Genomic DNA, 27,213 nt, shown 5'->3' with positions numbered 1-27,213 from the left:
TTTCTGTTTTGGTTTCGTTGAACCTCAGGGGCATACTTGAATTCATGACACTACCACTAGAGATCATAGTCAGGCCCTTTACTTAAGTAAACATGCACATAGGTGTGCAGTAGTGCGCACATTAACTTTTATTTGCATGCTGTGCTGCCATTCACCTCTCACTTCACAGATAACTGTTTAAATGTGTTGTTGTAATTTTCATTTTGTTTTTGTGTGCTGGACTGTGTTTATCTGTGGCACTAAGTATAGCATTCGACTCCCAGCAGTTCCCATGTGTGCAGCAGAGTCTCGCCAACCACATGCACACGACTGTGCAGCAGACCCCCAGTGTGACTGGACTCTGTGCCCGCTGACCAGCGGCTTCCTGCCATCCACCTCCCTCCAGTCCCTGACGGTCACCGTCCTGCCTCCTGTTTCTGTGAAGTTGACTGCTTTAGACAATCCATATATATAAGTGGAATTGTGCAGTACTTATCATTAATGACCGGCTTTATTTTATTTAGCATAATGTCCTTAAGGTCCATCCATGTTGTAGCATATGACAGGAGTTCCTTTTTTTTTTTTTTTTTAAGGCTGAATAATTTATATGTGTATACACATGCGTGTGCATATACCTACCCACGACATTTTCTTTATTCATTTTTCCGTCAGTGAATGTTCAGGTTATTTCTGCCTCTTAGCTATTCTGAATAATGTCTTTTGAGGTTCCTTTTTCACTTCTTTTGGATTTATACCCAGATTGCTGGATCACCCAGTAGTTCTTTTTTTTTTTTTTCCCCTCGATGTGGCATATGGGATCTTAGTTCCCAACCAGGGATTGAACCCATGGCCCTTACAGTGGAAGCATAGTCTTAACCTCTGCGATGCCAGGGAAGTCCCTATTATTTATATTTTTGAGAAACCCCCATACTGTTTTCAAAGTGGCTACACAATTTGTATGCTATTTTTTTTTTTTTAACTGTGTTGAAATATACACAGAAAGATGCACAAAACACTAGTGGATTATCAGGCAGCAGATATCTCAGTCAGGAGCCAGAACTTCCCAACTTCCATCAACCCTCCTCATTCCCCTTCCAAGCAACTCCTTTCTCTTTCCTCCTTATAAGTTTTTTAACACTTAATTTGGCCTGTAGTTTTAGAACTGTTTGGAATCTACACTAAATATTCTGTGTCTGGCGTTTTTGCTCAGTTTTTGTTGGTGTAATAATTTGCTCACTTTCATTACTATATTATGGTCTTCTGTATTTCTGTACCATAATCTATCCATTCTGTTACAGATGCAGATGTTTTGGTTGGTTCAGTTTTCAGCTATAAAGAATAAAAAGTTGTTAAGATAACATAGTAAAAAGTAAAAAAAAAAAAAAGACAACATAGTAATAAGGGAAGCCTGGTGTGCTGCAGTCCATGGGATCGCAAAGAGTTGGACATGACTGAGCGACCGAACAATAGTAAAAAGTGGTTCTGCCCATTTAATTCTCATGAACAATGTGTGAAAATTCTGGCTCTTCCACGTCTTTGCCAATGCTTTGTGATTTTATAATTTAAACATTTTGAGATTATGAGGGTGTCTTGTTATAGTTTTAATTTGTACTTTCTTGATTAATACTGAGTTTCAGCGTCTTTTTATGGGTTTGTTGGCCATTGGGTATCATCTTTTGTGAAGTACCTACTAAAATTTCTTGCACTTTTTTCTACTGGATTGTCTGTTGTTTTTCTCACAAAAGGCTTAGCACCTTTTGAATATTAACCCTTTGTCAGTTGTATTTGTTGGAAGTATCTGCAATTCTGTGACTTACCATCTTATTTTTCTGAATGATATTCTCATAAGTAGAGGTTATTAATATAATTCAGTTTATCTATGTTTTTGTCTAGACTTACTGTGTTTTCTTTCCTGTAAAAGAAATACTTCTCTACCCCGAGGTCCAGGAAGACAGTATATTCCCGTTATTGTTTAGATCTGTGCTTTCCAGTACGGTAGTTACTAGCTCCATGTGGCTATTTAGGATTTAATTAGTTAAATGTAAACTTCACTTCCTTAGTCACAGTGGCTACATTTCTGGTGCTCAACAGCCACATATGACTGGTGGCTGCCATATTGGACAGCGCAGATAAGGACTGTTTCCATTGTTGCAGAGAGCTCTCTTGGATGGTGTTGTACTAGAAGCATTTACAGGTATATTCCTGATTCACCTGGAATCAGTTTATATGCGTGGCTTAAGGTGGGTGTAGTAGGGGTCAGGGTTTGTTTTATTATATTGAATATATGAATAACCAATTAACCAAAAACTATTTAGTGAAAAGACCATCCTTGTCCAGCAGTTCCATTTTTGTCTGAATTCAGGCCTACCTGAATTATATGGACTTTAGTTTCTACTTTTGACTAAAGTTTCATATACACAAGTTACCTGAAAGCAGAGATTCTGTGTTATTAAATCTCTGTATATCTCTGGGACCCAGTGTACATAGTACTGCAGTCTTTTGCTTACATTAAAAATAGCATTCATATTAAAAATTGAATTGCTGTTTATTGTAACTTTCTTGGAGAATAATATGACAAATTTTTTGAGGCCGAGTAATTTTCAGTGGAAGATATATGGAATTTCTTCTAAAGAGATATTGGCATATAGCTATTAAATGGGTTGGGTTATTAGATTTGGTGTAAGAGTATTACAATGAGACCAAGATTCTCAGTTTGAATTTTACCCTTTCCATATCCCCAGTGTGCATTATGTTATGTGATGTGTTCTGCATTCTCAGTATTGGTAAACGCACTCAATAATAATTAATCCAAATACCACTGTGACCATGAATGATCAATCCAGATAATCAAGCTACTGGAAAAAACAACCTAAAACCTATGCTTATGAGATAATGATTCAGTAAGATTTTCTTTTTATAAGGAGAGTAATAATAATGACCAACAGGCCGTTCTTAGTATCACTTCATCTTAAACATTTCATTTGTTAATTCATATTTACTTAAAATAGTTGATTATAAATACTGCCTTTCTTTTAAACTATTTTTACATTGGTTCTTTGAACTAGACATTTAATGTTTTTGGTGGAAAGGTTTTTGATTGTGTGATGATGGATTAATAAGTGAAACTCTGGAAATGGTTACAGTTTTCATTTTTGCTAAGGTATTAGTGTTAACTGAAGAAGTTCACAAGTAGGCTCTATCCAATAGCTTAAATTATATGCATTCGCACTGATGCTAAATGAACTAAATCATTGGTGTGTGCTAGGCTCATAATTAAGAAAGATAATTTAAGGAGGGTTAGTGTTTGTTGCTGAGTAGAGTTGGATGTGGTTTCAGTGAGTAAAACAGCCCTGTAAATGTGGTCTTGAGTGGGGGAGGTTGGAGTCAACTGTGCCGTTGCACTTATGAGGGCTCTTCTCTTCCAGAGCTTTCCAGCAGTGAGATGACCTGAAGGCAGGCGTGAGAAAGGCAGAGAAAGAAGGTGTGCCTCACCCTTCTCTCTGCTGTTTCTGATGAGTTTTTCTTATTCAGTCTTTACTTTTTGGGTGAAACTTGCTATGTATGCTCAGTAGTCCTCTATTAAGTATGTCATATATAATGGTAAAGTAGCAGTCAAAAGGATCCATATTTTAATATAATTTTTCCTAATAAATTGGGCCTAATTAAGTAAAGAGATTTATCTTTCAAGCATTTGTATTTATTCCTTGGAAGCTTTAAATACAAAAAACAATAGAATTGTATATAAGATGATACAAGGTCTGTTAGAACTGGTTAAATGTTTGATTAATTTGAAATATTTCTCAACCGGTCCAAATATTTTTGTTTCCATTTTAGAACAAAATCCAGTCTCATAGCAGAGGAGAATATAATGTTTACAGCACCTTTCAGAGCCATGAACCAGAGTTTGACTACTTGAAAAGTTTAGAAATAGAAGAAAAGATCAACAAAATTAGGTGGTTGCCCCAGAAAAATGCTGCTCAGTTTTTATTGTCTACCAACGGTGAGTGTACGTTTCTTCTTTTCATAAACCCGCTGTGTGCACATGTCCTGTGGGTTCCTTTCCCCTGTTCAAAGAAGAGTAATTGTTAAGAGGGCTCTGGAGATAGACATTTGGAAATATTTCTTCCCCATATAGAATGTAAACTCTTCTTTTTTTGTCTTTCCTTTTTTATTTTCTTTTAGTTTTTAAATTCTCAGAAAGAGCTCCTCAGGTGTCCTTGTTCTTTAGTACACACACAGTTTGTAGTAAAAAGAATGAGATTTACATTTGCTTTGGGTCAGATCCTGTTCCTGCTCCTTCTTGGCGTAGGAGGCTTGGGCAGGTTGCTGACCCTGCTCAGGTCTCCTCGTCTGCACACTCTGGGTCGTTGGTTTGCGTTACCACCTGGTTGAGGTGAGTACAGCCAATGACTCCTGGTGTACACAGTGAGTGCTCAGTATGTGTTCATTTCCTTCCTGCTTCCTTTTTAAGTGTGCCTGACTCTCCAAAGAATATTTCATACTGTAAATGCAAAACATTGTCAAAGGACGGTCCCCACTCCAGGACACTCTCTAGGAGAGCACTCGTCTTACTTGATCCTCGTTCAAGAAGGACACAAACTGGAGTTGCCTCATTGCCATACTGTCTTGTTTCTGTAGGAAGAGTTACTAAATGAAGGTTAGAATTATATAATGTCTCTATCAGAATTTAAAGTCCTTTAAGACAGGTTAAGAAGTGGGTCATTTCCTTTTGTTCTTCTTATTTTTACCTGAGTTGTGACTTGGCTTATCCCTGTGGATTTGGGTCTAAGAGAGAGTCATTAGCATGGTTGAGGAGTACTTCAGGTGTTTTGGGTAGCCAGTCTGTAAAAATTTAAATTAGAAGCTTCTTGATGCTGGAACAAGGATTGGGGGAGACTTCCATTTTCACATCCTCTTGGTATTAGTAAAATCAGATATTAGCATCTAGAACTCACCATTCTTTAGCACTTGCAGAATCCAAACTCAGGTGACCTTGGTTGACACAGTAGAAAACATTAAGTGCTGGCTTCATCCACCTTAGGCCTTCTCACCCACTGTGTCAAATTCTTGGAAGTGCATTCCACAAAATGATACCACTGGCTGATAACATGAACTGCATTTTCCTCTCTTCTTATTAAAAGAAAAATACATAGAGATAATGATTTAAGCTTGTAATTTACACCATTGTAAATGGAGGCTGTGTGTTTACTCGTGTTGTACGTCGGTTTCTAATCTTGGTTCAGTTTAGATTTGTACAGTTAACTAAGTTTTTTCAAATAGCACTTCAGGTACTGTTCTTTGACATCAAATAATATGTATTATTGTAGAGAAGGAAATGGCAACCCACTCCACTGTTCTTGCCTGGAGAATCCCATGGACAGAGGAGCCTGGTAGACCATGGTCCATAGGGTCGCAGAGAGTCGGACACGACTGAAGCGACTAAGCGCGCATGCAGCATGTGTTTCTGCTTTGGAAATAAATGTCTCAGGAGGTGTGTTTGCTCATAGTAATTTTGGCAGTTCACTTCTTACAGGCTAAATTGTTTTATTTTTTATAGAGGGGGATTTTTAAAATACAAGCCTAAGTAGCATAATGAAGTCCCATATACCAAACACCCAGCTTCAGCAGTTCTCAGTTCATCCCCAGCTGTGTTTCGCTGGTACTTCTTACCCTGCCTTTTCAGTCTTATTTGAAAGCAAACCCCATTTCATCTCTCAGTTCTCATTTATATCTCTGCATGTCATCCATGCAGGTTTCCTCTGTGATTTGAAATAAATAAGGCATCATATAATCAGCCCAGCTTTTCTAGACACTGAACTCGGCAAGAGCTCAGTGGGAGGAAAGACCACTGGAAATTCCAGGGACTGGGTCAAGGGTCATGTGAGTCTAAGTACTGTTTTTGTGTGGACAGAATAAACATGTTCCCCAAATAGGAGTATGTAAATTTGAAAAATCATTGATTAGTAATACAGCTTATTTTTAAGGGCAATACACAGTGCATTGCACATGTTTGGGGTTTTTTGTTGTTGTTAATGAATGCTAAGTAAAGCACAGCTTTTGGGATGGTAGTTGTATTATTTTATGTGCTAAAAGTAGAGTCCAATGTGGAAGAATGTAACAAGTATCAAAATTTTACATACCACAGTATCTGGGAGTGCTGAGAATAGGAAAAGGGATGGGAGGAGTAGTACTTGAGCTGCATCTGAAAAGCTTTATTCTTTGAAAAGAGAGAAGGCAAATAGGAAAAATGTTAACTTCTGTTAAATCTGAGCAGTATCTCTATATTATCTGGTATAGTTTTCTCTGACAGACAGCATAATATCTGTACTTTCTCTCCATAGTGTAATGGGTCTTTATACTCACAGAAAGGTTAGAAAACTACTGGGGAGACTGATGGAAAATGGGAGCAAACGTTCCAACTTTGAGTAATCAGAATTAATCTTCATCTTTGCATTGGCTTTCTGTGATCATCACTATGCAAGTATTTCCCAGATGGTTTTTACTTAAATAATTTCATAGTCATCTTCTTATAACTTTATTCATTTAATGTTTCTTCAAGTGACTTTATTCTCTTTCTCTTTAACCTCCTTTGCCTTTCTCAGAATTCTCTTCAGTTTCTCTATGTTGCAAAAACATCCAGCTCTAAAATCTGTTGACCATGTGTCTTTGAATATATGACTGATAAAAGTTCACTTGTGAATAGGTTGTCTGAACAGCTTATTAATAAGAAGCTTTTTGGATTGTATGTAAAAGCCACACATCTACAAAGGAAACTTGGTAGCATTTGTTTTCCCTGTTCTAACCCCCTGTGGTGAGGGGAATACTGGGACTCTGAGCTTCTGAAACACTTTGGATATCAGTATTCACAGTGTCAGGAAACAGGTAGAGCAGTGGTTCTTAACTTTTTGACTCTAACAATTCTCTCTGAGGAGTCTAATAACCCTCTTCACAGAAAATGAGTATATGTACATACTCTTGTGTGCAGGTTTTTGGAGTTTGATTATTCTCATGTCCCTCCAACCACAGGCCCAAAATTCCTGGTAAAAGTAACCGCTGGACTTCCCTGGTGGCTCAGTGGTAAAGAATCTGCCTGCCAGTGCAGGAGACATGAGTTCGCTCCCTGGTCCAGGAAGATCCCACATGCTGTGGAATAACTGAGCCCTTGTGCCACAACTACTGAGCTTCTGCTCTAGAGCCTGTGGGCTGCAACTGCTAAAGCACCCCAGAGCCCATGCTCCACAAGAGAGACCAGCGCCGTGAGAAGCCTGCACACCACACCAGAGTAGGCCTCGCCCCCACCCCCGCAAGCGCTTGCTGCAAGTAGAGAAAGCCTGCTCACAGTAACAAGGCCCAGTGTAGCCATAAATAAATAAATAAATAAATCTTTAAAAAAAAAGAAAACAACAAACCTGCAAGCCCAGCAGCACAGCCAAGAAAAGTTTTTAAAAATACTGTAGAGCATAGAAATGTTGATTTTTTTGTTTTTTTTTAATTCCCAACCTGCCTATTCACAAGCACTGCACTGATACTGTATAGTACTTCTTGGTCTTCTGTTTATGCCATTAAAAGTTTTTAGCACTCTCTAAGTCACAGATTTTATTATCTTAAATTTTTTGTTCTGAAGTTTAATTTGTTTAAAAAATCTGTTTACCCAGTTTTTTTTTTTCTTTTTCTTTCTCTTTTTTTTTTTTTCTGTAACATTACTGGGAACCACAAACTAATTACATCTTATCTGAAGTGTTTGATAAGTTTATTGTGATTTCTTTATCTGGATCTTTAATAAGGATGACGAATTTGAGCAGGCCATAAGAAATCATGGGAACGTGTGTGTGGTGGTGTTGGAGGGGGTTCATCCTTTTAATCTTTAGATGATAATTTCTCCCAAAATGTAGAATTCAGGCATGGCTCATTTATATGATAGATTTGGGGACAGGTTAAATACTCTTAAAATTTGTCATTCTTTGCCTAATTTATATAAATATATGTAAACCAAATAGCACATAGAAAACACATACAACTTAACTGCCGTATAACTGAAAACCCCAGTTACATAGGCGTCAGATGCAATAGTCAGCCACAAGCCAGTAAACTGGCAGCTGTTCTCTGTGCACATGTCGTCTCTGCCGGGGGCACCCGCAGTGGCACCACGCGTGCCCTTCTCCACTGGGCAGGGGGGTGGCCAGGCTGGAGGAGGTCCTGCCATGTCTCTATATGATGGAGCACTACAAAGTACTCTATACACTGCTTTTCATGTTCTGGTATACCCATTTGTTTATGAAGGGCCATTAAGATGTGGCATTTTGTAAGTGCAGTTTTAAGCTTATAATGGGCATGCATGCTCAGTTGTGTCTGACTCTTTGCAGCCCCATGGGCTGTAGCCAACCAGCCTCCTCTGTCCATGGGATTCTCCAGGCAAGAATACTGGAGTGGGTTGCCATTTCCTACTCAAGGGGATCTTCCTGACCTGGGGATTGAACCTGCATCTCCTGTGTTGGCAAGTGGATTCTTTACACTAGGCCACTTGGGCACACAGAGTTAAATAAATGTGCTTGATTCCATCGTGATGTAGATGGCTGATTGAGTAAATAAATAAGTGGGGAGAAAGGATGCTTGTTACAGAGAATTCCAAATAACATGTGGATGGACACACCTGCTTGCCCGGACTGTAACTGGTCCTATCAGACATGGATGGATTTAGTGCCTCATTTCCAAGGGGGAGACACTAAGTGTGCAGTGGAGGAACCTGGCAGTTTCTTTCCTAACCAAGTGATCACCAGTGGAAGTCATGTCAGTACTGTGCATACATTTACTTCACTCTCAGCTCTTCTGATACCCCATGATCCCAATCAGATCATGAGGGAACAACAGACATGCCCAGTGGACGGACATTCCACACACTTTGCCAGTGCTTCTCAGAACTGTCAGGAAGAAGAAAAATAAGAAAGTCTGAGAAATTGTTGCAGAGAAACTAAGGTGACTTGACAGCTACACACGGTGTTGTTTGAATCCTGGAACAGAAAGGAGGCGTTGGTGGAAAACCTGATGAAATCAGAGTAAAGTCTGAAGTCTAGCGAATGGGGTAACGTGGAATGGTAATTTCTTAGTTTTAACAAATGTATGCTGACATTAGGAAAACACTGGGTGAGGAGTATATGGAAACACTCAGTGCTCTTTGCAACTTTTCTCTAACTCTAGACTTACTTCGGAGGCAAAGCTTATTGTAAAAAACACTATTTTATATATTCTCGATCCTGAATAATTTTGTCTTGAAGGACTTGGGGACGTATGCTTTTAATTGGTAAACTAATTTCAGGCCCTTGTATTTCCTTGAATTGAATCACAAATATAACAGAGGAAAAGAAAGATTTTAAACAGATCCATCCAAACCTGTTAAGAAGTTTGTGGAGTTTTTGAGAGCATCTGCTAGGAAGTGTGGGACCAAGGGAGATAGATAACCTTACCATTTTTATTCTAAATAGTCCCTGGTGGCTCATATGGTAGAGAATTTGCCTGCAGTGCAGAAGACCCAGGTTCCATCCCTATGTCGGAAAGATAGCCTGGGAAAAGGAATGGATACCCATTCCAGTATTCTTGCCCGGAGAAATCCGTGAACTAGGACGAACTGAGCCTGGTGGGCTGTACAGTCCATGGGGTGGCAAAGAGCTAGACATGACAGAGTGGCTGACACTTAGGCCATTTTAAGCGACTTTGCTTTTTTGTGTAAAAGTTTAATATTAAGCGTTACGCATGTATAGACATATGACTAAGCATGTGCTTAGTCACTTAGTTGTGTCCGACTCTGTGACCCCATGGACTGTAGCCCGCCAGCTGCTCTGTCCATGGGGATTCTGCAGGCAAGAATACTTGCCATGCCCTCCTCCAGGGGATGGACAGACAAACACACAGAGTTTCCCCCGCCCCCTCTAGCTATAATCACACATACACACACACACACACACACACACACACACACACACACGAGTTTCCCCCGCCCCCTCTAGCTATAATAATTTTTGAAGGATAGGGACCTGGCTGTGACCTGACTTTAATATTAAATGATATTTAATGAGTGCCATTAACATAGATTTTTTATTTCTGTGCTATTTTTATATGTACAGATGCTTTTATTCACCTGGTAGTAGAAAGTTTGTGTTTTATTAAGTCAGGTCAGGGATTTTATTCTTGGGATCCTTTTGGGTCAGATATGAAATCACATGTTTAAATAGATATTAAAATGTTTTTCTTCTGTCAAGGTTAATCTCTCATTTTTTAAGACTTTCTTTATTTTCTCCCCAGATAAAACAATAAAGTTATGGAAAATCAGTGAAAGGGACAAAAGACCGGAAGGGTATAACTTGAAAGAGGAAGATGGAAGGTATAGAGATCCTACTACAGTCACGACACTACGTGTAAGTACATGTTAAAAAAAAAATTCTGATTCCAATGAATAGTCTTCTGTACTGTTATTATATAGTCTAGATCCTCAACAGAACATGAATAGGAATAATTACACTCTGCTGCTTCCCAAGATTCTGTAACCAGAGACAACATTAAAGACTCAAATTTTAAACAGATCCCGACCTACAGACGAGTCTCACTGTGGCCAGGGGCTGAACCAGGACTCAACACAAGACTGTGTTTTGATTTGTTTTGTTTTTTACTATGCCACCACACTCTCCTGTTCTTATGGTTTGGTTATCAGCTATTAGAAGGTTAAGTTTCAAGATTAACTTTTTTGGAGATCAAAAAAGTAAAAATGGACTAAATCTTCTAGTTGCAATGAGAAATACCAAGAATTTGATGCTTTGGGCTGATTTCCTTTTTAGCCACTTTATTTATTTATTTATTTTTCATTTATTTTTATTAGTTGGAGGCTAATTACTTTACAATATTGTAGTGGTTTTTGTCATACATTGACATGAATCAGCCATGGATTTACATGTATTCCCCATCCCGATCCCCCCTCCACCTCCCTCTCTACCCAATCCCTCTGGGTCTTCCCAGTGCACCAGGCCCAGGCACTCGTCTCATGCATCCAACCTGGGCTGGTGATCTGTTTCACCACAGATAATATACATGTTTTGATGCTGTTCTCTCGAAACATCCCACCCTCGCCTTCTCCCACAGAGTCCAAAAGTCTGTTCTGTACATCTGTGTCTCTTTTTCTGTTTTGCAAATTATAAACATTTATTAGCTGTGCAAGTCTTTCAAACAAAAGATTGAAACTAGGAAAAACTACAAATTTTGATAGTATTGCTCTCTGTAAAGGCAGGCATATTTGTTTTTCATTTTTCTTCCCATGTCAACACTTCAAGCAATCAATATCAGTTGCTTTATAAAACTAAATCTGTGTAGTGTTATGCTGTTTAATGTTACCTCAGAAACTGGAGTAATGAAGTCTCCTGAGCCTTCAGTCCTCTTGTAGAAAGGAGGGAGTGTTTTGTAATCACTTCTTTTTCATGTCTTGTTGACAGGTGCCAGTCTTTCGGCCCATGGATCTAATGGTTGAGGCCAGTCCACGAAGAATATTTGCCAATGCTCATACCTATCACATCAACTCAATTTCTATTAATAGTGATTATGAAACGTATTTATCTGCAGATGATTTGCGGATTAATCTTTGGCATCTGGAAATAACAGACAGGAGTTTTAGTATCCGTTTGGTTTCCTTTTTTGGTGTTAGGTAAAGAAGGCATGTTATCCTCATACTGGACTTAGCTTCATTCTCTCCTTAGTGTGTTTTGATTCTTACATAGTAGCTTATTATTTTATAGCACTTTTTTTGTGTATGAGTTATTTAACACTGGGTGAAATTATTTGATAAAAGGTATAATGTATCAATTTAAAAATTGGATTCTTGGAATTATAACTAATTGTACCTATGAAAATAGAAAAAAAAATTTTAATAGCTCTTTCTTGTAACAGAAACAAATATGCGGAGTATTATCTTTAAAGTGTTTTTAATTATAAAAGTATCTCATTAAGGTTGGAAAAAGGATTCATACAAGTCATGATGCATGATGGTCTAAATACTTCTCATTGTTTATGTTATCCTCCTAGAAATTTTCTGTGATTACAAGATACACGAAATGTATATACATGTTTGTTTTTAAGTACTTAAGTTCTTGATAAATGGCCATTATCATGACTGCTATTAATGTATATCTTTCCAAATAGATATCATTTGAAAAATTAACACTGTACTATAGTTCATACTCTACCAGTGCAAGCATACCTCAGAGATACTACAGATTCAGTTGCAGACCACAAGAATAAAGTGAATACTGCCCTAAAATTAAGTCACACGAATTACTTGGTTTCCCAGTGCATATAAATGTCAGCGCTATATTGTAGTCTGTTAAAGTATGTAGTTGCATTATGTCTTAAAAAAAAAAAGTGTATACCTTAGTTTAAAAATATTGCTGAAAAATGCTGATCATCACCTGCACCTTCAGTGAGCGATAAGCTTTATGCTGCTGGAGGATCTTGCCTCATTGAAGGTCGCTGACTGATGAGAGTGGTGATTGTTGAAGGTTAGGGTAGCTGTAGCAGTTTTCTTTGAAATAAGGCAGCAGTGAAGTTTGCCACATCAATTTTGACTCTTCCTGTCATAAATGATTTCTTTGTAGTCTGCAGTGCTGTTTGACAGCATTTCACCCACAGTGGAACTTCTTTCAAAACTGGAATCAGCCCTCTCAAACCCTGCCACTGCTTTATCAACTAAGTTTATGTAATGTTCTAAGCCCTTGGTTGTCCTTTCAGCAATTGACTAAATTCACCACCTTATGTGTGTAGTTCATGGCACCCCAAAACAATTATAGTAGTAACATCAAAGATAGCTGAGCTGATCACAGATCACTGAAACAAATGTAATAATAATGTAAAGGTTTGAGCTGATGATGTTAGGAAAATGGTGTTTGATAGGCTAGCTTGATGCGCAGTTCCCACAAAACATCAGTTTATAAAAAATGCAGTAAATCATAGGTGAAGTGCAATGAACTGATAGGTGAAGCCCGGTAAAGCAAAGCAAAGCAACAAGGTCTGCCTGTAATGCACAAGAAGAGCCTGTTTTCCTCTACCTTTAGTGGTCTAGTCAGAGAAAGGGCCTCTTGTTGTTTTCATTTGCTTCTTTCGTCCTTAGTAGACTTTTCATATTTTTTTCAACCATTTTTTTGTTCTTTTCCAAAATTTTCTTGGATTTGCATGTATTCTTATTGGAGTTTTTTTTTTTAAGCACCTTCTTAATATCAAGTAAATCAGCTCCATTGTTTGTGTGCAGCTTCCCTGTTGTGCTGCCTTCCAGATTTTTCCTTTTGTTTGGAAATATGGTAAGTTCTTAATATTTAGGATGATGGCCTATCAATCTTTGTTTATGTCTTCTGGGATTTATATCATACTTGGGGGAAAAAAACCCTCTACATTCTAAAATAGAATTAATACGTGTGTCTGTGAATGAGCTGCAGATTTGAGAAATATAAAATTATACTTGACCTTTCTTTTAAGTGGAAATTCCTTAATAAAATGCTCTCCAGATATTGTGGATATCAAGCCTGCCAATATGGAAGAGCTGACAGAGGTGATTACAGCTGCAGAATTCCATCCAAACAGCTGTAACACATTTGTATACAGCAGCAGTAAAGGAACAATTCGGTTATGTGACATGAGGGCATCCGCCCTCTGTGATAGGCATTCTAAACGTAAGTTTATTTTCAAATGATAACATTTCCTGTTTGTCTTCAGACATGGTAACTACATTTACATAGGTTTCCTTGGTGACTCAAACAGTATACTAAGAATCCACCTGCAGTGCAGGAGATCTGGGCTCAGTCAGTGGGTTGGGGGGATCTCCTGGAGCAGGGCATAGCAACCCTCTCCAGTATTCCTGCCTGGAGAGTCCCATGGTGGAGGAGCCTGGCAGGCCACAGTCCATGGTGTTGCCCAGTCAGACAGGACTGAGCGGCAAAGCACAGCACATGAGTCTTAACCTCCTGTACCTTTTGGTAAGCTGCCTGACTCAGCCTGAGACCTTACAGGTTCTACTGGAAGAACACAGAAGACTCTCTATGGGGTACGTCTGTTGAGTACCAGTGGATGTACTTTAATAGAGTGCTATTCTTTGGGAACTTGGGTTGGGTTCCCCAGTCCTGTCTGCAAGTAGAACATTTCCTCTCTTCCCTGCCTCCCTTCTCTCTTCTCCCCACCCCCTTCCTTCCTGTTTTGGGCTGCCTAGGAAGAGTTTTTCCTGAGAAGAGGTTTCTTTGACTCGTTTAAGTTTGAAGAGTACAAGGTTAAGAAATTCAGGGGTTGCATTATTCTTACCTTCATGTTGAATTTTTTAAAAACTTACGAAGACTGTTAACATACTTCTTATCAAACTAATTTTACCTGACCACTCAAAACTTTGGGTATGCATGGGAATGGCGAAGGTGGTCTGTGTCTCGTGGTGACGGTACAGGCAAAGTCAGTGAGGTGTATGTAGGACCACAGACCTGACACATGCCAGATGTGGCAGCCGAGTCTGGTTCTGGTGGATTAGCCACGCGACTCTGGGACGTGCTGTGCTGCATAATGTGCTTCTGCCTCTTCAGTTTCAGTGTTGGGTCATCCTCATTCTCCTAAGAAACACTCTCAGGGAGGTTACAGTCTTACAGATGTTCTTAGAGACGTTTTCCAGTTCTTTACTAGCCTGTCATTTTTAGCTCACTGCTAGGAAGTTTGTGAATGATGTTTTATGTAAATGCTTTGTCCAGGCCAGAGTAATTACAGATGGTCCCAACCTTTTGTGCTTGTTTTTAGTGTTTGAAGAACCTGAAGATCCCAGTAACAGGTCTTTTTTTTCTGAAATCATCTCTTCAATTTCTGATGTAAAATTCAGCCATAGTGGTCGATATATGATGACTAGAGACTATTTGTCAGTCAAAATTTGGGACTTAAATATGGAAAACAGGCCTGTGGAAACATACCAGGTATTTGGAATTCTTTCTTTCAATGAGTATATAGCCTATATGTGTTAATCCCGGTACAAAGTGCGTGTCCACCATTGGGCTTTTTCCTTCAGAGATCCATGAATGCACTGCTTTTCCTTATGTTAAATTTATACCTACTTTTATAGATTGTGTTTTCTATGTAGTTTTACAATTAAAATGTAAAGCTACCAATTTGTTTCAATAATAACTTTTTTCCTACTGTTATTGACATTTGAAGTGAGGATGGAATTAAGGTGTCTGGGGAGAGCTGCGGGGAGAATGGCCAGGCCTGCTAGAGGCTCCCAGATAGAGTGTGGACAGTGCTAGCTGAATGAGAGGTTAACCCTGGCGTGTCGCCCAGTCAGGTGAACTGGCTGGTAACTGTTGTCTTAAGCTGAAGGAGAGGGGCTTGTGAGCACCCAGCAGACAGCTTTGGGAGCTCCCCATCTGTCGTAGAATGTCAGTTCTGGATTCTCCTCGTCAGCCAAGCTGCTCCCGTGGGTCCCTTTATTCTGGAGAAGAGAATGAAGATGTGCACAGCGGGGACAGGGTGCAGTTTCTTTTAACCTGTGCTGACCTGGCTTAGTGATTGGAGTAGTCACATCATACTCACTGTAGCAGGTGCAGGTTCAACTCCCACTGAGTTTGTATAAGCATCTAGCTGACCGGTTATGTGATTGAAGGGTAATGTTAACATTACTATTTGCCTCACGTACTCATTGTGGGTCCTAACCCACAAATGTTGTAAATCCTCTGTGTTAACAGATTTTCACCTAAAATGTCACACAGAGTGGTCTGAATCATTCCATTATACTTAAAGATAAAACAGACACTTAAAATGATGTTAGGTTGTTTCATAAAGACTAGAGAATTCTAAGCTTTGAGAAAGTACTTGTTCTTTTCTGTCATTACTTCATTTTAAGGTTCTCATTTAAATGAAAAAGAACAGTGAGCTAGAGACTCCTTTTTTTCCCTAATGATCACAACAAATACTTTGGAACTTTGCTTTGTAATTTACTAATATTAATACAGAAATGTATCATTTCTAAGAATGCTTTTTCAATTTATTTTCTAGTTGATCCCTTTGTGAAAAACTAGTGAATATAGAATTGAACTTAAAAAAGCAGCCATTTTCGTTAGCTTTGGATACTATATAAGAAACGGGCTTCCCAGGTGGCTCAGTGTAAAGAATCCACCTGCCAATATAGAATCCACAGGAGATGCAGGTTCAGTCCTTAGATCGGGAAGATCCCCTGGAGGAGGAAATGGCAACCCACTCCAGTATTCTTACCTGGAGAATTCCATAGACAGAGGAGCCTGGTGGACTACAGTCCCAGGGTCACAGAAAGTTGGACATGATTGAGTGACTGAGCACATACTGTGTGTAAGTAATAACAAGTGTGTCAAATATTTCCATGATTCATATGTGAAGTAACCATATAATTTATCACTGGATCAGGGCAGGATCATGCAGTGTATAACATATGCACTTAATGATACTGTAGGCTTCAGTTAGTTATACCCCAAAATGGTAGTTAAAAAGGAAGTAAAGCCACAGTATTGTATGTTTTTTAATCAACAATAGAAAATCAAGTGCTGGAAAATTCAAATATTGCTCTATATTCTTTAATCAGTGTCTCATCTGTGCCATTTTAAATATTTTCTGGCCTACTGTTTTAGTATTTTCTGGCCTACTGTTTTAGTCAAACTTACGAAGAGTAAATGTGCCATCCCCAGGAGGGTATATTTCTCAGTTGTATGAAAGAAAAATGTGTATTGGTGGAACGGGGAGCTCAATACCTTTACTGTTTCTCAGAGAATTGAGTTTTTGTTTTGAGAATTGAGTTTTAATGAGATTAAAGTATGTATATGATCTGAAGAATTTCATGGACGGAGGACCCTGGTGGGTATAATCCATAGGGTCACAAAGAGTTGGACACGACTGAGTGACTTTCACTCAATCCATGTGTTTATATATTCCTTCTTAAAAAGATAGACTTGTTAAATCATTTTCCACTTTCAAGAGCAGTAGATCATGTGATGTAAGCTAAGTACACATATGTGTGTGTGTTTGTGTGTGTGTATAATAATTTCCCCCCCCTCTAGGTGCATGAATACCTCAGAAGTAAACTTTGTTCACTGTATGAAAATGACTGCATATTTGACAAATTTGAATGTTGTTGGAATGGATCTGACAGGTAAGTTGATTTTAATTTGAACTGAACATCTTATTCAAATGTGAATTCTATTAGAGGAAAGAAATTTACTATTTCACTCCTAGTATGATTGCCACATTTACTAACGGCCGATGTGTTTTTTGACTGACATAAATTACATTTCCCAACTCCGTTTCCCCCATGGTTTCCTTGAAATCTTACAGGAGTATTGGGAGATAAAAATTAAATATTGTGTTTCACTAAGTAAATGTGAAAATACACCAGAAACTTCTAGATATAATGTTAATATATAAATTTTAATTTTTCCCTTTAATGGACCAGATCAATCACCTTTTTAATATACCAGTAGTTAAAATGGTGAAATTTCAGTGTGTTTGTTACTTTGCTGTTAAATTGGTTTTTAGAAATATTTAGGTGGAGATACTTCATTTGGAGTTTTACACACCAGTTTTTCTGAATACTACATCAATACCTCATAGCAGAGAAGAGGTAATTTCTAGGTATTATTTTAACGATATTACCATAAGTGATGAGGCTTGTTATAATCCACAGCTTTGCCATAGTACAGTTCCTTTTTACTGTGTCATCAAAATGTGTACCATTATTTCAAAGGATAAATCTTAATCTTTTCAGTTTTGGTTGTCAGTATTTATTCAGTTCAGTTCAGTCACTCAGTCATGTCCGACTCTTTGTGACCCCATGGACTGCAGCATACCAGGCTTCCCTGTCCATCACTTAACCCCCAGAACTTACTCAAACTCATGTCCATTGAGTCGGTGATGCCATCCAACCACTTCATCCTCTGTGATCCCCTTCTCCTCCCACCTTCAGTCTTTCCCAGCATCAGGGTCTTTTCCAGTGAGTCTGTTCTTCGCATCACGTGGCCAGAGTATTAGAGCTTCAGCTTCAGCATCAGTCCTTCCAATGAGTATTCAGGACTGATTTCCTTTAGGATGGACTGATTTGATCTCCTTGTTGTCCAAGGGACTCTCAAGAGTCTTCTCCAACACCAAAGCATCAATTCTTTGGCACTCAGCTTTCCAACTCTCACATCCATACGTGACTACTGGAAAAACAATAGCGTTTGACTACACGGACCTTTGTTAGCAAAGTAATGTCTTTGCTTTATAATATGCTGTCTAGGTTGGTCATAGTTTTTTCCAAGGAGCAAGCCCAAGCCTCCTTTCATTTCATGGCTACAGTCACCATCGTGGTGCTTTTGGAGTCCAAAAAAATAAAGTCTGTCACTCTTTCCATTGTTTACCTATTTGCCATGAAGTGATGGGACCAAATGCCATGATCTTAGTTTTCTGAATGTTGAGTTTTAAGCCAACTTTTTCACTCTGTTCTTTCACTTTCATCAAGAGGCTCTTTAGTTCTTTTTCGCTTTTTGCCATTAGGGTGGTGTCATCTCCACATCTGAGGTTATTGATATTTCTCCAGGCAATCTTGATTCCACCTTCGAGTTTCATCCAGCCTGGCATTTCACGTGATGTACTCTGCATATAAGTTAAATAAGCAGGATGACAATATACAGCCTTGACATACTCCTTTCCTGATTTGGAACCAGTCTATTGTTCCATGTATTTATTTACCATTCATTATGTTCCAGGAGAACAGACAATAGTAAAAGAAAACATAATTCTGGAATCACTAAACCTACCTTCAAGGTATTCATTAGAGTACTTTATTCAACAATAGTTTTATCACTGAAGCCTGATATGATTCAGGTTTCATGGTGCTATTGAAGATAACAGAACTTGAAACATTTATCTGTTGTCTGATTTTTTAAATTATTTTTATCTGGTGGTTATATGAGGCCACGTAGTAGGCTGACCACAGTAAACCTGGAGGAGCAAGCAGGCTTCACCTTTGAACACCACTGCTGTCCCTGAGGCGTCAGGGAGACAGAAGGCGCTGCTGGAGCAGGGTACAGTGCGCAGCTGCGCCAGCTCGTTCTTCGTGTGTTTAATCTTCCGTTACAGGGAAACTCTGTTTCCCTGACATGAAAACTTGTTTTGGCAAGATGCTCTCCTATATAATGACTGTGCGGGCATCTAAGGCAGAAGAATTCACATGGGTGCAGTACTGCTGTCTAACCCACTGCTGCTGCTAAGTCACTTCAGTCGTGTCTGACTCTGCGACCCATCCCTGGGATTCCCCAGGCAAGAACACTGGAGTGGGTTGCCATTTCCTTCTCCAATGCATCAAAGTGAAAGTGAAGTTGCTCAGACCCCTGTAAATAGCACACGTTCTCAGTTGTGCTCTTTGTCCCATCTCATTGTCTCCTTTAATCGGGAACAGTTCTTCATTCTTGTCTTTCATGATCTCAGCTTGTTTTAGAACCACAGGCCATTCATTGTATAGAATTTTCCTTCATTTGAGTGTTGTCTCATACTCCCTCATGATTAGATTCAGGTTATACATTTTTAGCAAGAATACCATAGAAATGTTGGCTAGCAACACCTTTTAAATAGCTATAGACTAGGTGTCAGAATCCATTAAAATCCATTAAGACCTCACAAATGCAGGTAACAGGGGATGCCAGTCTAAACTATACAAATTATAAAGATATCTGTCAAAAATACTTGCTTACAATATACTTAGTGTTTAGGTTAAGTGATTTATTTTAATTAATAAAAATGATATATGCTACTTGTTTTATATTCTTTGAAGCAGATTTCTTAAAAGCATTCATAAGAAGCTATTGTCTAAACCTGACATGTCCTGGGAACATCAGTAGCTTATAATGTAAATCAGAATAAAGCATTGTTTTTTTAGAAGTGTATACCACAGTTTTGTTTTTTGTTGTTAGTTGGCTGGTCTGGAGGACTGCATAGACTGGGGTTGTAAATGTTTTCAACTAAGACCATTCACTACTACCTACAGGCCTTACTTGAGGATGCTTTCAACTTTGGTGACAGTTTGGGCAGTCATGATAGGAGCGTATTCCTAGTTTATTCCAGTGATTGGTCTCTGGGTTGGTGCCAGCAACCCTCTCCCTAAACCCAGATCTGCTTGCAGTAGCTCTTGCTTTGGAGCATTAGGCAGAATTTCACCAGCAAAATGTTCACCAAAAACTCATGTTCCTTATTTGACTGGATGCTCTGTCTCCTTTTCCAGTGTTGTCATGACTGGATCTTACAATAATTTCTTCAGAATGTTTGACCGGAACACAAAGCGAGACATAACCCTGGAAGCATCACGAGAAAACAATAAACCTCGCACGGTTCTGAAGCCACGCAAAGTGTGTGCAAGTGGCAAGCGAAAGAAAGATGAAATCAGTGTTGACAGCCTAGACTTCAACAAGAAAATACTTCACACAGCCTGGCACCCCAAGGAAAATATCATTGCTGTAGCTACTACAAACAATCTGTATATATTTCAAGACAAAGTGAATTAGGGTTGGCCTTCCTAGCAGAAGAACCCACTTCCTGCTTAGTTGAGATAGTTGAATCTAGCATTCGTACTTAAAAAAGAGAGAGGTCCATTGTGGCGCCCCTTTTCCAGTGTTTGACAATGTGCCATTCGACAACACATTTTCCATAGCTACATGGAGAAAGCTCTGTGGATCCCTCCCTGTGGTGTTCTCCATGTCTGCTAGCCATTTAGGTAAGGGTAGGGCACTTTTAATTTAAATGACTTCTTGCACCATCTTGCCTAATGGACTAGATTGGACTGTGTCAACATTGATTTACTCCACTTTTTATGCCTTCCATTGTGATGACGTCAAACACAGTGAAAGCCTTCAGTCATGCTTATGGGATTTAATTGTGTATCCTCATTACTGTATCATTTGTGGGGTACACCCCTCCTCCCCTTTTTTAAATTAAATACAGCTCATTCTTACTGTGGCTTGTAGCATTCCTCCTCTCTGGCCTCCTGGACTCTTCCCCTTCATCTCTCTTCCCCTTGCCCCTCCACCCAGTCTTGGTGGTGGTATAAAAAGGAAAGAACGAAAGCACACAAACGAGTCAGTTTGGGGTCAGTGGTAAAGGGGGTACATGTTGCGAACAAATGTTTTAATAACAGTTGGCTGTAATCACTCCTTGCCGTGTCTGGCACTGAAAATAAGGAAAAAAAAATACTACTACTGAATAAAAGTGACAAAGAATGGAGAATCTGGTTTCCTTTTTCTTTTTAATCTACCTCTTTAAGCCAATATTTTGTGTCATACTTTTGGGCGCAGTGAAATGAAATGAGGTTCCATTGTTTAATTGGTATTTTTGTTAATTATTTTTAAAAAGTGTTCTTTTACATTGAGGAGAGGTATTGGTTCTGTATGAACATATTTTGACTATATATTGGTATTCCTAAAGATATCACAATCTATATACATGCTACTAGAGATTTTTTTTATTGTAGTTATAAGGGTACTGGATACATTGTGTCTACACTTAATTCATTATCTGTTAATGAAAACTGTTGTAAATGGGAACCAAATTTGTAGAACTTCATTTTTAAAGACTTTTTACAGTGCTTAATTTCATTTTTGCATTACTGAAGACTAAGTCAAAGACAAACTTTTTAACCAAGTTAAAACTTTTTTGGTTATTCAGTCATACCATAACAAAACTATCCTCAAGTGATTTACATACACAAAATTGACACTGCACTAATATTTTGGGGAGGGGATGTATTTTACTGCTGTCAAATCTGAATGAAATGTACTTTGCCATAGATGTCTTTCTTCTATTTTTGGTTTTCCAAAGCAATTAATATTAAAGACAAACTTTAAAGGTACAGTGTTCCAAAAGTGCTTAATGGACTCCCAACAGCTGCCTCAAATAAAAATTTAGTAATGTATATGATTACATTTTCCCTAAATGGTGATACCTTGTCCAAAGATGAAGAGTACCCCTATTTTAACAGGTAGAAGGAACCTTTGTGTCAACCTTGCAGAAGCTTTAATGGAAAAACAGATGGACTTTATTTTTAAAAGATAAATGAGTAGGCATTCATAGTAACAGAATGGTAGTGTGTTCTGGTTTAGCAGTAATAACACCGCCTTGAATTTTAGAGGACCCAAGTGCTTATCTGTCCACCACCTTGTTGTTCTGTTCTCATCAATGAAAAATGATTGAACGACTCCACCGTAATCCCCTCTACACGTATACAAATACTGTGTCCTGTAAGTTAACATTTTTAGCACACAGGAGAAATTATATGTAATCAAATTACTGTATCTTTTGGACTTAACAAATCTGAATTTGTATTTAAACACTTTGATTATATATCTGATAATTCTTAAAATAATGGCACTTTTCCTAATTTACTTGGGTTCATTTGTATTTTGTGTTATTCTTCATGCTTGACTTGGAAGTGGGCTATTCCCTGGCTACAAGCAGACACTGATCACTGATCAGGCAGTTTTCCAGATCTTTTTGGGAGATTGTTTCCCTAAAGTTTGGGTGTAGGTGTTGAGATAAACATCGTCAGACAGCTCTCGGAAATTCTTCTTTGATTTAGCAGTAGCTATGATGATTTTCCTCCATGACACTAAGGGTTAGTTTCATATATTTACAAAAAACAAAATTGCTTAAAAATTAAAATGCCTCTATAAAAGGAATGCTATTATAAATTACTGTAACAATATTCTTAAGAATCAATTTTTAATTTGTTTGATGTAGCAAACTATAAGCCCAGCCACTCATGGTCATGGTTAATCTTTTTTTTATTAATAAAAATTATACTTAGAGTAAACGTAGTCTTGTCAAGTTGCTTATAGTCTCCCATTCTTTTGACACCTACAGACATTCATATTCTGTCCCTCTGTCTTAACCTTTTTGAAAAATAATAGAACTTTCATGCTTTTAATCTCGATCTTTAGTGGCTGGGCAATAGTTATTATCTAAATCTCTGTATCTATATAAACATGTTTATGTAACTATTGGATATTAAGCTTTCTTTTGTGAAACCCTTAGACTTTTGGAATAGAAAAGTGCATTCACACTTTTTCCTTTCAGATTAAGTGAGGATTTTTTAAAAACCTCAAATGTAAGAATTATTCTGGTCATAGACATTCCTAAAGAAAACAATAAAATTGAGGTTCTTACCTTTTTTAACAGTATTTATACAAGTAATGTGTTTATTCTTGGAAAATTATTTGTGAAAACTAAACAGTTACTGATAAAAATATTTTTAGTGAAATTTAAGCCATTACCTTGCCTGAGGGACACTGCTTCAGCATCTTTCTGCCACAGAGAAATTCAAATGGAGATAGTAGTGTGTACTTGCAGAGGAACAAAACCAAGCCCCAACCTTCAGAAAAGAAAGGTAGTGCCAGGCAATCGAGAATGAAGTCCATTTACTGTAGTATACAAGAGCACTACTATTTCAGGTACTTATATGTTCAGATGGTTTATAGTTAAAGCTGTGTGTTTGTGAGAGAGAGAGAGAGAGACACCATGGTTTAAAAAGGTTTTTTACACACCCCTCCTCTCCAAAAAGTCTTGGAAACTGATTCTGCTTCATCTTACAACTATGCATATAAGGTCAAGGCGTCTTTAGTCTTAATCAGAAGTTCAGAGAATTTACAACATCTTGGGATTCTCAAGTGTTAGTTTTAAGTGTAATAATAAATTGAGTTTTGTCTGCCTGACAGATTATTGCACAATAGTTTTAAACTATGTGACCTACTATGTAAGAATTGCATGCCTAAAGTTAATAATACATATGAAAAGGCCACCTTAGCACAGTACCTATAGAAAAGAAGACACTACAAAATAGTTTTCTCCAAAAGAAGGAATTCGGCAAACAAAAACATGTGAATAGCAGCCAGTTACTTGAGGACTTTCCCACTAGGGGGCACCAGTTAAGCCTTGACCAACATTTAGGAGGTATTTTTGAAAATGCTAAGTGAGATACCAAAAGAGCTTCATTATTAAGAGCTACACTGGGAACCAAACAAAGGGAAAGTCCAAAGTGTGTGTATGCCCAAACAAAACCACTATTCAACACAACCCTGGAGTGAATGACTGAGGGGCGACCCAGGTGTCCTGTCCGCTCTGCTATCCATCCATGGTCTGCCTTACTGGAGAAGTAGCAAAAATGACACAGAATTACGAGCTGCCTTTTCTTTCAGTCAGAGATTACTCAGCCTGCCCCCTTCCCCTTGCAAAATCAGATCCTTATGTACCTACCGTAAAGGGGACGGATTTCATGTTGCTCTTAACTCTGGAATGTCTAAATTGCTTTAAAAAAAAAAAAGTTAACTTTTTTCTTCTGAATACATGTTCTTCAGAAAGAACAAAAAAGAAAAAAATACCCCAGAAGTAATTTAATCATGCAGAGAAAATTCCCATTCATATTTGTATGTACTTTTGTTGGCTCTCTTCTGGGCGTACTTGAAGCCAGATTTCCCCTCCAAATAGCCTCAATTTGTGGCTGATGCATTACTTAACTAGTCCTATTATCAAGAGAGATTTTTATTTTCATTTTTGCAAGTGGAAGTATTGGAATAGTGAACATACACACCAGCCTTGGTGTGTAAGATTTTTAGGATACATTCCTAGAAATTACTGTATTAAAGAATATGGGTATATTTATGATTTGGTACATACTGTCAAATTTCCATTCCAAAAATGGAAGTTCTGTCACAAATATACCCCTAACTAAGGATAAAACTCTCATGCTTTATTTTTGTCAATCAGAAAAGGTAAAAATGATAAGCCGAATTGTGTTTACATATTTCTAGTCAGATATTATCTCCTATAATCTGGCTACAAGACTATCACCCGTGTGCTTTATAAATATTTCTTCCCAGAATGAGGCTTGCTTGTCTTTCTTTTCACAGAGCTTTTTGAAGAGCAGAAGTTCTTAATTTTCACAAAAGTTCACTTTTTCAACTATTTCTTTAATGGGTTATGCTTTTGGTGTCATATCTAAGAAATCTGCCTAACAAGGTGACAAAGTTTTTAAATATTTTAGAAAATAGTTTTCAGTTTTTACATTTAGTGATGTGAATGTGATCCGTTTGAGTTGGGTTTTATATGTTACATATAAAAATCATATGTACCATATATAGATTAAGGTTCATTTTTCTTTGCACCTTTGTTGAAAATCAGTAGACACTATTAGTGTCTATTGACTATTAGTTATTAACTATTAGTTATTAGTCTACTAACTATTCTGTTAAGTTTATATGTCTGAACTTTCACTCATACTACATTGCATGATCACGGTAGCTTTGCATAAATAATGCAGCTATGTTCTTTTTGAAAACTTTTGCTAATTTTAGATCCTTTGCCTTGCCATATACAATTTAGAATCAGCCTGTTGACAAGAACAAAACCACCTACTTGGATTTTGCTAATGATTTGCATTGAATCCATAGACCACTTCAGGAAGAGAGGACATCTTAATATTTGCCCTCCAGTCCATGAGTGCAGCATATTGTTCCATTCATAGAGGTCTTTGATTTCTTTTATCAGTGTTCTTAGATTTTAGCATACAGATCTCGCAAATATGTTATCAGTACTTACTTGTTTTCTCTCTGTGTGCTTTTATAAATGGTACTTTATTCAATTTCCAAAATGTTCATTGCTAATATCTAGAAATATGATTGATTTTTGTATATTGACCTTGTATCCTGACACTTTGCCAGATTACTTATGTAGATTTCTTTAAAGTTTTCTACATAGCCATGTCTGCAGATTATTATTATTTATAATAAATGTTTTATTTTTTCCAGTCTTTTCAGTTTTCCTTTCCAATGCCTTTTATTTCTTGTCTTGCTGCACTGGTTAGACCTTCCATTATGATGGCGAAAAGAGTGGTGATGCCAGACACAACCTGCTTCATCACCGATATTGGGGAACAAGCATGCAGTCTTTTAGCATTAAGTTTAGTAATTGTAGGTTTTTGTAGATAGTCTTAACCAGGCTGAGGAAATTCCCCTTTACTCCTAGTTTTCTGAGCATTCTTAATCACGAATGGATGTTGGATTTTGCCAGATGTTTTTTCTGTATCTATTAAGAATGATCATGTAGTTTTTCTTCATTATGTTGACATGGTGAATTACATTGGCTTTTAATTGTGGAACCAGCCTTGCATTCCCAGAGCATTGCTGGATTCTTTTGCTAGTATCTTGCTGAGTATTTTTGCTTCAGGTTTCATGAGGGATATTGTATAGTTTATCTTTTAATGTCATTGTCTGGTCTGTGTAGTATTGACCTCATAAAATGAGTTTCCCTTCTTACCTATATTATCAAAGACTGTAGGCAGAATTCATATAATTTCTTCCTTCAGTGTTGGATAGAATTCATGAGTGATGCCATTTGGGTCTCTTTAGAAGGTTAACTGAGTTTAATTTTTTTTGAAGACATAAAATTACCCAAATTATCTATTAATTCTTAAATGAGTTTTGGCTGTTTTCCCTTCAAGGAAATAGTCCATTTTACATAAACTGTCCCACTTAGGAGCACAGTTAATAACACTCATTTTTTTAATCTGCTCAAAATACTATAAACTGGGATTTCTTTAATTTTTTATTTTATAGTCAAACCAAAGAGTTGTTCATTTATAGTTAGGTCTTCTCCAGCTTAAAATGAGAAAAAGTTACTTTATGTTCATATTTATATTTGATGCTTTTACTTCTTAATACATTTTAATTTCTATTACTGGTGTTCCTGTTCTAATTCTGAACTTCATTAAAGGTTATGAGATAAAAATTACTACAGGTGAAGTGTTCACTTCAAGATACCAAATAATGTCCCTCTTAGCATTAATTAATCTTGACCTGTACATCAAAGAATTACTTTATTGTTTAAAGGGAACTCAAACTTCATTAAACCAAACTCCTCATTTGAAAGATAACACAATATAAAATTGTTCTGTTGAGGGTCATGTTAGCTGTGAGTCACTACAAAGAAAACTGCAGTATCTGTCCCTTTTGAGAATTGAAATGTATTATTGTTTTATTATTCTCTGAATCTCTCAGCAGAGTTGGCAGAATGAACCATCATAATTTGAAGTTTTCCAAGTGACATTTTGCTTCCTCACAGGATCTTCGAAAATGTTAATGTATTAGCCCCAATCTAGATCAAACGCTTGCTGCCCAGTTTACTTAGCACTGCCTGAAAGGATCCACT

The 27,213-nt window shown here is 37.7% G+C and overlaps 1 protein-coding gene across 2 annotated transcripts in view; it reads left to right on the top strand.

The window, feature by feature from the left end:
- The window catches only part of PPP2R2A (protein phosphatase 2 regulatory subunit Balpha), a 78,320-nt gene extending 56,392 nt beyond the window's left edge, over positions 1–21,928 (top strand). For both annotated transcript variants that reach the window (XM_061163858.1, XM_061163859.1), the window contains 7 exons: positions 3,814–3,979; positions 10,276–10,388; positions 11,454–11,631; positions 13,512–13,676; positions 14,776–14,945; positions 17,052–17,143; positions 20,246–21,928. In XM_061163858.1, coding sequence (XP_061019841.1) covers positions 3,814–3,979; positions 10,276–10,388; positions 11,454–11,631; positions 13,512–13,676; positions 14,776–14,945; positions 17,052–17,143; positions 20,246–20,525 — 1,164 coding nt within the window. In that variant the 3' untranslated portion in view covers positions 20,526–21,928. The remainder of the gene's footprint in view (positions 1–3,813; positions 3,980–10,275; positions 10,389–11,453; positions 11,632–13,511; positions 13,677–14,775; positions 14,946–17,051; positions 17,144–20,245) is intronic.
- Positions 21,929–27,213: the final 5,285 nt, after the last annotated feature.

This window comes from Dama dama, chromosome 16, assembly GCF_033118175.1.
Source record: "Dama dama isolate Ldn47 chromosome 16, ASM3311817v1, whole genome shotgun sequence".
Lineage (NCBI taxonomy): Eukaryota > Metazoa > Chordata > Mammalia > Artiodactyla > Cervidae > Dama > Dama dama.
This window is presented reverse-complemented; position numbering and strand designations above follow the sequence as displayed.